This window comes from Camelus ferus, chromosome 6 (genome assembly GCF_009834535.1).
Source record: "Camelus ferus isolate YT-003-E chromosome 6, BCGSAC_Cfer_1.0, whole genome shotgun sequence".
NCBI lineage: Eukaryota > Metazoa > Chordata > Mammalia > Artiodactyla > Camelidae > Camelus > Camelus ferus.
Genome location: NC_045701.1, coordinates 43,221,157 through 43,232,294, shown reverse-complemented (window position 1 = coordinate 43,232,294; position 11,138 = coordinate 43,221,157). Strand labels below are relative to the sequence as shown.

Sequence of the window (11,138 nt, the reverse complement as noted above, 5' to 3'; positions counted from 1 at the left end):
TAAGAGAGAGACAGATCACGGACGCTAAACTGATACATGTTACCTCCCTCCATAAATCCTATTTCATTGCAGTCTCTTACCCTGAGGTGAGCTCATCACCTTAGGACAGGAGAGGGCTTGTTGCCAGCCTCCAGGCAATGCAGAAAGGCTGGGAGATCGCGTGAAGTGGTGGGGGTGGGGGTTGCACAGAGATTAGCTAAATTCTTTTTCTCCTGCCTCAGCACATCAAAGGCTAAGATTAAAGGACGCAAGTCCTATGCCTTTTCCTCTAGTGTAAAGGGTATGCGAGGTGTGTGGAATGTTTTTAGTAAACGGGGTTGACAAAGGTAAGGAAAGACGCAAGAGACTTGAGACAGAACCACAGAAAAGGTTATCAGACAGAGGAGACCCAGACGTTCACTCATCTAGAGCCGCCCTAGATCCCTCCTAGTCACTGAGCCAAGAGGCTCAGCATGCGGCTGCCTATGGCAGGGCCACGTCACTCCTTGGCAGAGGCGGGGTGGACCCCCAGCTGGGCGGCTGTAGGAGAACCACGGAGGACTGTGAGAAGGCTGCAGCCTCCCCAGCTCGGAGGTCAGATCACAGGCTCTGGAAGCTGCAGCTTTCAACATATTGCAGCCAGAAATCATCCAGGCTGACAAACAACCTATTCCCAGAGAGCAAAGGGCAGACAGGGTGCCTTTCCCTGAGGACCCCACCTCACCCCCTCCTCCGTTAGGATGCATGAAACCTCTTCCCAATATTCACTCTAAAGCCATTTTAGAGGTGAAAGAGGAAAAGGAGGCCAGCCAAGAGACTGTCTAAACTTAAACAAAATTTTGAAATTTTCTGAAAATGGCTATTTAAATTATCAGCTCAATTGGATGTTTGAATATTTATTTAATAGTTTTTTCTCCCAGCTAACCAGCTAGAAGGGTCTTGGAATAATGTTTAGATTAGACAAAACCAAAAGAACAAATGTTTTCTCTGCACATCTAAGTTATGAATTCAATTTGCCACTTTGCTATAATTTTTAAAAATAATAATGAAAAGACAAAAGTCTAGCTATCTTTAGTTGTACTGAAATAACATATGGAACTCTAAAGCCTAGAGTTAAAGGCATTTGAGGTATTTGAAGCCTACACTCCCCATTCTGGTTCTGGAATCACTGTTTAGAAAATGCTCGTTTTTCTTTATTTTGCTGTGAAAATAAAACCACTCTAAAAAAAAATTAAGTCTGTAAAAAACAAATGAACTCCTCTAGTACCTTATTAAATTCTTCCAGGGATAGAAATGGGCATCATTGAACAAAGCGTAAAATGTCTGTCTTCTTTTATTTTGAAATCTGATTTTTATATTTCCTTTACCCATTGACCTCTGAAACATCTTTAGGAGATCACTTTTTCCCCTCTTCCATTTATCTTTCCCTGGGATGTAAATTAACAATTACTTAGTTCCCACAACAAAGTCTCAGGTCATAAATGAGGGCAGACAGTAATTTAATCTGTGAGAGACTGAGACATCATCTAGTTAGTTTGGTGACAACAGCAAACCATAAAGAGTGCAGCCAAGTACGCTGCTTCCTATTCAGATTGACTCAAAGTTCTCTCTCTGAACTAACAACAACAACAAAAAAATTCAAGGTATAACCTCAGTCTAAAGGTAATCTGAAAACTTTCTTCTTAAAATCTAAGTGAAACATAGAGCAACCAAGCCAATATGCCTGTGTGTTTAAGTAATCTGTTGAAACAGTAAAATTCAAATGGCAAATTCAGACAACTTGCAACAACATAATACATTTGTTTATTTAGTTATTATTACAGTGGTAACAGATTAAGAGCACTAGATTCATGTCCTCTTAAGAGGATAATGATCAAGATTTTGATTTGTAAATTTCACTGTTCTTAACCATTAAAAATCTGTTTTCCAAAGGAGTAGTAATATGCATTATTATTAAATGACAGATCTAAACTTTCAGATTTATGACCAAAGCATATTTGTGCATTAGTTCAAACAAAACGTTAGGGAGCATTTTAACTCTTGCTTACTGCTTTCAGGAAAGCACGATCTTCTTGAAGTAACTATACACAAAACATGTTTCCATAGTGATTGCAACCATTGTGTATCATGTCAGTGAGGGAGCCTGAGAACCCCAGATTTAGTATTTCCCAATTGTAATACACTCTGGTTTACTTAAACAGATAACCAACAAACATGTATGTAGTGCCTACTATGTACACTCCAGCATACTAAAGCAATACAGGAAATACAAAGAAGTAAAATGACTGGTCCTTGCCCTACTCAGGCTTCCAGTGTAGCTGGTCAGATTAAACAGACACAAATTACTCTACTTTCACTGTCTTTGAAAGAAGTGATGATGTTAACTAGATTGTGTGTTAGAATCACATATGCCTGAAACTAGAGGAGGCAGGGACATCCTCAGCACTGATTAAAGTCTGTCTGAATCAGATCTCTAAATTTCAAGTTTGAGGGCTGCCTCAACCCTCATATCTTGAAATGTTCTAGCCAGTCTCACACCTGTCACTGCTAGTGACTGCATCTGGCGACTGTCTCATGGACTCATGACAAGGGAGCAAGATAAACAAATATATATAGTATGTGGATCTATTATGATTTGAATATATATAGTATATAATATATATTCAAATCATATATAGGTGATGCTGAAAGCTAGGCGTTCAAGACTTTCCACTCTGCATGGGAGAAGGCTAACCCACATTATCATTTATTGTAAGACAAAAGACTACATAAGAAAAGTGTGAAGAAATCTCCAAACTTCACTGGACACAAGCAAAAAATAGAAAGGCTAGAGGAAGGGATAAGTAAAGAGGGCCTAGCAAAGAGGAGAAGTTTTGAGGGGGCCTTGAGGAGAGAGCTTTCCCCCACTGCCACCGCCACGCCACGCCCGCCCAAGCCCCCGTGTCCTCCTGAAGAAAAGGCCCTGGACTAGGAAAGTGGAGAAAGGGAAAGCAGAGACACGTTTTTCAAATACCACAAATAAATAAATAAATAAATATGTGAAGCAAGAAAATAACTTCTTAGGCACCGCTTGAAAGACAGAAGCCCTCAGGGGCCTGGCGGGCCGCGCTCTCTAGCCAGCAGGCGGCAGCACTGCGGTCCAGATTGGCCAAGCGAGACTCGGAGGGCGTCACCCGAGGTCCTGGCCCCGGTGCCCCTTGTTTCTCTTGGATCTGCACCTGCAGAGCTTGGGCGAGGGAGAAAGCCTAGTGTAGCTGCAGCCACGCACCCGGGTGGCTCGTGGGGAAGGTGCGTCCTGTCCTGCCTGGCCTAACGCGGTCCAGCGTCCCGGGAGTGCCCAGAGAATTGGTCTTTGAAATCAAAAGCGCCGTTTGTGAACCGGGCGGAGGGTGGCTTCCATCACAAGCCCTTCTCCCCCTTCCCAAATCCCGGAATCGTTAAGAAAAGAAAAAAAAAAAAGTTGCTTGTTCTCAGCTCCCTTTTGCTCCAAAGGCAGGGTTTGGATAAGGGGTTGGACCGGGGTTCGAAGCGCGGGACCGATTTTACTAAGCACCTGGCTCCGCTCTTGGTGGAGTGGGGGTGGAGGAGCTCGGGGAAGGGCGCGCCTTCACCCGAGAGTAGGAGAAAGACCGGCCGCCCAGGTCCTTCCCAAGTCCGACTTCCCTTAAAGGAGGGCTGAGGAGACGGAGAGCGGTGGTTCTTGAGACTCCTCTAGGGGCGTCAGTCAGAATCTGGCGAGCGAGGGGGCGCGGCAGGGCGGGGCTGAGGGCGAGCTGGGGACTTGCCCTGAGGGAAATCCGTGGTGGTGGCCGTGGCTCAGCTTAAACAGAAATAACAACTGGCGGGGCTGAGGGTCGGGCTGAGTCGGCGACATTAATAAATCCCTGAACTGCACCGGCAGGACGGGGCTGAAAGACCAACATCGCAGAGTGGGGAGCAGAGAGGGGTGCAGAAGTGCAAGCGGGGTGGAGGAAGGAGCGAAAGTAGGAGACCGAGTTGAAAGGGGCCCGGAAGCCGTCCCTGTTTATAAACAAAGCGTCCGACTCTATCTTTGTCACGCGTCTCTCCCGGGTTCTTCACCGGAAGCGCACAGTGTCCTAGCCCCACTTTCCTCATCGCACCCTGACGCCTGGGACACTTTCATCTCTCACACCCGGCCCCTCTTTCTCCTCATCCTCTCCTCTTGGCGCAAGGATCCTGCGTGGCCTGGGCTCAGAGAGTCGTGATTCGTGATGTGCAGGTGCCATTACGGAAGACGCCGCCGGACTCCAGATTCTCGGGCTGGAAGTCCTCCACGCTGTAGGCGCGGCTCTTGAGGGCCGTGGCGTAGTAGTCGACTGGCTCTTCGGCGGCGTTGTCCATCCAGCTGAGGCAAAGGATGCGCTGGAAAGAGCGCTTGAAGTTGTCAGAAAGGAAGCCATAGAGGATGGGGTTGGCGCAGCTGTTGGCATAGCCGAGGATGACCGACAGCTGGCTCACCGTGGCATCGTCCTGCTCTGCGAACACGTTGACCAGCTGCACCACGTAGAAAGGCATCCAGCAGATGACAAACACCATCACCACCATCATCACCATCAGGGTGATCTTGCGCTCCGAGCGCTTGCGCTGCTGCCAGCCGGCCTTGAGGGCCACCATGCGCATTTTGGCGATAATGAGCACGTAGCACAGGCAGATGGCCCCGACGGGCAACAGGAAGCCCATGAGAAATGTGTACAACACGAAGCCCACAAGCCAGCGCTGGGCGGGCTCGGGCATGAGCATGTTGCAGGCCACCGTGCCGTCACTGTTGGCCGCCGTGCGCGAGAAGACGACGATGGGCAGAATGACGAGTAGCGACAGCACCCACACACCCAGATTCACCACCTTGGCCACAGTGGGCCGGCGGTAGCGTGCTGCCTTGATGGGGTGCACCACGGCCACGTAGCGGTCCACGCTAAGCACAGTCAGACAGTAGATGCTGGTGAACATGTTGACTGCGTCCACGCTGAGCACGAGGCGGCAGAGCAGCGCGCCGAAGGGCCAGTGGCGAAGTAACGTGGAGGTGACCAGGAAGGGCACGCTGAGCATGAGCAACTCATCGGCGATGGCCAGGTTGAGGATGTAGATGTTGGTGGCCGTCTTCATCTTGGCATAGCGCAGGATCACATAGATGACCATGGAGTTCCCACACAGCCCCACCAGGCACACCACGGAGTAGATGAAAGAGATGAGGATAGCGCTGCCCTGGCCCTCGCTCAAGGTCCCGTTCTGGGACGCATTTCGCCCCGGCTCCTCCATCCCGTCTGCAGCGCCGGCCCCGGGGCCCCTGCTGCCGCCGCCTTCGCCGCAGCTGCCTGGGCTGGGGCTAGGAGAGGAGGGAGAGGAGGCGGTGCCATTGGGGAACATCTCAGCTGATGGGGTCCAATGGGGCTGCCCGGGCTGGGGCGTTCTCCTTGCACCCCCGCCGCTTGCGCCCTCACTCCGCACCCCGGTGGTCTGCCCGCAGTTCACTGCCACCCGGCGCCTGGGGGAAGCGCTCAGCGGCTGTAGGGAGCGCGGCTCCACCCGCGCCGGCCGGGCGCATCGCCCAGCGGAAGCCTGCGCGCACCCGCTTGCCTCTCCAGGGCGCCTGGGCACACGTGAACGCAGAGAGGGGAAGCCGGGAGACTAGAGCCCCGCGCGGCACAGCCATTAACTGCCGCAGCTGTGGGCTGGTGAATGATTAACAGGCACCAGCAGCGCGTCAGCAGCTACGAAGGGGGGGGGGGGGGGGCGGAGAAAAGGAGGGAGGAAGGCGACTTATAGGTGGTTTATCACCCTCACCCAATTCTTTCCTTCCCAGTTTTGAGCTTCGATCGGCTAGAGCAGTTGCTTCAGGGGTTCCCTGCAGCACCCCTTTGCCCATCCCTTAAGGGGACCTGGGGGGTTTCTCTGCTTTCCTGGAGGGTGGGTGGGAACAGAAGGTGTAGATTCTGTCCCATCCCACCCGGCTCCTGTCCAAAGCAAAGACTGAAGCAGACCCCAGGCACAGATGTACGGAGTTCATCTCAGTTTCCCTCAGTTGCTGCCCCGCCCTGAAGGACCCCAACTCCACTCCGGTCCAATCGTCCAGGGCCCTAAACTCCCACCTCCAGCCCCCGCCTGCCCTGCCCCTCAGACCAGCCGCGGAGGCCTCTAGTCCTTACCCAGGGCGCGCTACCTCCAGAGCGACGCGTAGATGGCCCGTGCAAAGTGCCTGTGCTTGTCTGGTAGCGCGGTGACGTTCTTCGCGCGGTCCCACTCCTTTCCTTGGGCGGGACCCCAGCACAGGCGCCCACACAGATACTCTGAGAATCGCTTAATCTGACCCTAAGCCGCAAGCGCTAGATCGAGGAAGGATAGCAGCCTTGCGTTAGGGCTTCTGCGTTACAACCCCGCAGCTCTTCGCGGGCTGGTGTGTTCCGGAGCCTGAGAAAAACCATTGCGAATCTTTTAATAAAGCTTGTAGTGCCCAGAGCCCCCTGCGTCTCCCAGAGGAATAGCGAGTGCAAAAAAGCGGACGCGGGGCTGGGAGCACGGAAGGAGCCTGAGCCTTCGCCCTCTCCACTCCCCCACAACCCGCGGCGAGCGTGCCAGGCGCGGTATCGGAAATCCATGCAGGTGTTCACCCGGGATGGATACGGCTGTGCCGCTCGGCGAGGCTCCGCCCGCGTCCCTGCTGTACTTTGTACCCGGGAGAGTTGGCGGCCCCTGGGGAGGAGCGTGTAAAGGCCTGGCAGTAGGGATGCTAGCTCTTCTAAACTCGGTGGGAGCCGGCTGTGTAGGTAACCAGACCTGTCACCAGCTCCAGGAACAGCAGGACGACCTTTTAAGATTTCAGCCTTTTCTGAGGTCCCTGGATGTGTGTCCCAGCTCCAGTTCACGTGTCTAAACCTTTAAGACAGAAATTAATGTGGGCATGCCTAAAACTCGCTGACTTCATTTAGGAATTGAATCGTTTCTGCGTTTAAAAAAAATGTTCAATTGCCATGATTTTTAATGACCTCCAAGACTTTCCACCACCCCTAGCCTGGACTCCTTTTGGCTTGCCAGCTGTTTCAGTCCAAAGAAAAATCACTCCATCTAGCTCCCCTACTCCTTTTCAAGATCCCCTTAAGTCTTTTTCTGAAGGATGCCTGTTTCCAGGAAGAGTGACCTGAAAAGCCTAGTGCCTGGCCTCTTTCCAATTCAGCTTTGTGTCCAGTTTTTTGTTAGTTCTTCCTCTCAGCCAGGCGGCACCCGCTGTTCTGTGAGTCTCAACTTTCCTCCCATTAGTACAGTTTCCACTAAGGAGAGGCAAACAAACAGAAACTAAACCCCTCACCAAGGCTATTTGTATCAGACAGTCTGAAATGCAGAAACTGGAAAAAGAAAATGTATCATTCCTATAGTCCCCTTGCTTACCCAGGTAACCACTTGTATGTATGTGTTTTAGTTCTCAAAAACTAAGTGCTCCTGAAAGGCAAAGAATAACTTCTGTAGCGTGTTGATTATAGCAATCAGAGATAAAAGAAATGACAGACTCTCATAGGAATGTATGCAATGGACACTGAATTATTAATGAGAAACACACTAGGAAGAAATTTGAAATTTTCTAAGACCCAAGCTGCTTAACCCATTGCTTTAGCTAAACAAATTGCTTTATCTTAAGTGGGATGTGGGATTCTTGGTTAGTTGTATTTCATGTTCTTAAAGATTACAGCACATATGGGGGGAAAAAAGAATGTTCATCAGGTTTTTTTAAAAAATATGTTTTTTCCCCCAGAAGAACTTTTTACTAGCCAAGCTTCATAGTGATTTAAATGCCTCTTTGCCAATCACTGACTAAAGACACCTGGCTATTCCTCAGGGGGTTGACATTTCAACAGTCTTCATCTAGATGCCTCGGCGTCAGTCGTGGTTGCTCCAGGAGAGGGGGTGATGGGAGCTGGTGAAGCACAGCTCTGTTGTTCAGGAGCTCATGTGTTCACTTTGCGCTCATCTCAGGGAAACCACTTCTCAAGTTAGTGGTAGGCCTCATGAACAAGAGAAGGAAACTTAGCACCTGACGTGGACATGATTTGTTTGTTTGTGAAGTGGTTTCCATAAAGAATTTTCAATCCGTGAAAAGAGACTGACAATAAGATACCACCTCACACCCGCTAGGGTGGCTATAATAACTTAAAAAAAAAAAAAAAAAAGAAAAATAACAAATGTTGGTGAGCACATGGAGAAATTGAAATCCTTATATATTGCTGATGGGAATTTAAAATGATGCAGCAGCTTTAGGCTGTGATGAGTCCTCAAAAATTTAAACATAGAATTGCCATATGCCCCAGCAATCCCACTCCTAGGTGTTTACTGCCCCAATATAGGTATTGGGGGTATTGAAAATAGGTATTCAAACAAAAACTTGGACATGAATGTTCCTAGCAGGACTATTCATAATAGCCAAAAAGATGAACAATCCAAATATCCATCTACTGATGAATTAAAATGTATATAATCAAAGTGTGGTATATCCTTTTGTCATTCATCCATAAAAAGGAATGAAGTATCAAAACACGGTACAACACAGACGAACCTTGAAAGCATTATGCAGAGTGAGAGAAGCCAGACACAAAGGTCATGTACTGCATGATTCCATTTATGTGAGACATCCAGGACAGGCACATCCATAGAGACGAGGCAGATGAGAGGTTGGCAGAGGTTGAAGGGGAAAGGGGAGGGGGAACAAATGCTTCATGGGTATGGGGTTTCTTTTGGGGGTTATAAAAATGTCTGGAATTAGCAGTGGTAGTTGAACAATATTCTGAATGTGCCAAAAGCCAGTGAACTGTGCACTTTAAAATGGTTAACATTATAAATTTTATGTCGTGTGAATTTTACTTTAATAAGAGAGGCTGAGATGGATATGAGCAAGCAGTATTATCAAATTTTTGCAGCCACACATTTCTTAACGTTGTATCTGTGAACTAATCCACAAACAAAAACAACCAAGCAAAAGGCAGCACGTTTCTGGGCTAAACAACATGTGATTGGAGTTGCAGCTGTTTTAAAATTATATTAAGAGCAGGAAGCTGGTTAGGAATCTGTCTTCCCCTCAGACCGCAATTTAATGTAAACATTTCCTAAAGAAACAAGAACACGAATGTGGCCGTGGGATTATTTTGTTATATTATGTAAAGAACACAACCTATGAGAAGTTAGGACTTTATGTTTAAAAACCTTGTTTTCTTTTTTTCTGAGTGTATGTATCTAAAATAATGAAAAGCTTAGGATAAGATTGTTTTCTCCATCACAGTTACTTGTCCTTAAGTCCTCCTTTCTTACTATCTTTCATATGCCTCTGTGATATGAACATTTTCTCCATAAGAGAGAAGAAAAAAGATAGCTTTCAAGAAGAGGAGAATGGAAAATACTGATTTAGGAAGTTGCAGAGTCTTAAGCAAACTGATTTTCTTCAGCCACCTCAATTCTCTCCTACAGGCTACACTCCCCTGTGTGATCACATACCAGGTGTACACTTTGATTACTGTATTTATCACACTGTGCTTTGATTTGTGTGTGTGTGTGTGTACTTATCTGTCCCCTCTTCTAAATCTGTAAGGTTGTTCGGAACAGGGACTGTATTTTATTTATCTTTGTATCCACAGCACCCAGCACAGTATCTGGAAAATTGCCCAACACCTCCTTGTTCTATTTGTCCAAGGATAATACCTTCTTTTTTTCTAACCCATAAAATGTAAATGCAAAGAAAAGAACTTCGGGCCTCTTGCAAGAGGAGTTTTAGTATCTGTGTAATATCACCATCTGTAATAATTCCTTATACATTTCAGTCTTCTGAATAACTTCAATTTGCATGTCCTGTATCAACAATTATCACGCTGATGACTCATTCATTGATCATTCTTGGGCTTAAATTTCTTGGTAGAGAAAGGGCTATGGAAAATGGGCAATACATACTTTTGTAGCCAATGATGGTTATTTAATAGTATCATGCAGTGTGAGAGCCATTATACGTGGAAGAGCGTTTTTTAATTGCAGCCATGAGTCCCAGTTGGTTTGGTGGAATAGTAATTATCAGGAGTTCAAACTCTGCTTCTGTCAAAATCATTACCAATGTGTTTTTTTTCCAATTGGAGCCTATGATGATCCTCAAATGAGCTCCTTTAATCCGTGCCAGTGGTAATGGGCTGGCTAGGGCCAGGGATGAAAGGGAACACTTCCTGGAACATACTCCGCCCTGGCATCATCAGAGCTGTGTTTACACACACCTGTCTGGGCAGATGGGACCAAGCTGGCTATGAGGGGCAAGCACCACTCAGCAGCATGACCCACAGCACAGGTATGTGTCGCTTTAAGGACCATCTGTCATTAAGCAGTTAACATGATGACAGTCTAATAAGAAAGTCACCAGAGTGCAAAAGTAGCTCTAGGCCTAAAGAACAGTCCTGGACCTCATTTCCCGAGGATGCCCCATGGCTTCACAGCAGAGCTGGTGGCCTGTGGTTCAGTTCATCACCAATCTCAGCAAACTCACCCTGGCCTGTTGATTTTCCTATTGCCTCTTCTGTGAAACGGCAGGATAGCATCTTTTTTGTGTGCTTTTGAAAAAAAAAAAAAAAAGGCACACAAAGTGCAACAACTCATGTTTATCCCTATGGATTCTCTACTACTAAATAATATTTCGAAGAACAAGAGTTCAATACATACAGGAAAGTATTCATTATTATTAATGGATAAATAAGAATAGAACAAAAGCAGCCATGTGTTACCTGTATTATTTTGAGCAGTCGCTGCCAGTGATAACGTTTTTCTGTAATGTAGTCTCTGTTAGTCAATGATTTCAAGATTGGTGGTATTGGTTTCAGTGAATTTTGGGAGCATTTTTCTTTTTAGCAGAAACTACCAAAAATGCTTTTAAAGGCACAAAACCATATTTTTTGTTTCTTTTGATTTATATTTGAGTTTTGAGCAGAGAATCTAAACATTTACAGTCAATCACCCATTCCCTGAGGAAGGGCTGTTCCTTTGGAGTGGGCTGTCCCTGTCAGTCAGCTTCACCAGCCGAGAAACAACCCAAACACATCAAAGGGCCAGGTGTGGGAAGCAAAGCCATTTTGTAGATGACAGCTCTGTAACCCTCTTTTTTTAAAGATATGAAAAGTTTTATTCTTAAT

General features: G+C 47.2%; 1 protein-coding gene across 2 annotated transcripts; it reads right to left on the bottom strand.

Moving 5' to 3' along the window:
• Positions 1 to 1,759: 1,759 nt before the first annotated feature.
• Positions 1,760 to 7,094, bottom strand: SSTR1 (somatostatin receptor 1). 2 transcript variants are annotated; one of them, XM_006190427.3, is made up of 2 exons: positions 6,144 to 7,094; positions 1,760 to 5,708 (listed from the first exon to the last, which is right to left on the bottom strand). In XM_006190427.3, the coding sequence occupies exon 2, from the start codon at positions 5,362 to 5,364 to the stop codon at positions 4,192 to 4,194; it is 1,173 nt and encodes a 390-aa protein (XP_006190489.1). In that variant the 5' UTR covers positions 5,365 to 5,708; positions 6,144 to 7,094; the 3' UTR covers positions 1,760 to 4,191. The 2 variants fall into 2 exon arrangements, with proteins under 2 accessions (XP_006190489.1, XP_032337815.1); XM_032481924.1 differs by having other exon boundaries at positions 1,760 to 5,323.
• Positions 7,095 to 11,138: the final 4,044 nt, after the last annotated feature.

What these genes read in the sequence shown, in the direction of transcription:
- SSTR1 (XM_006190427.3), bottom strand. Translation starts at nt 5,364, where the DNA reads ATGTTCCCCAATGGCACCGCCTCCTCTCCCTCCTCTCCTAGCCCCAGC.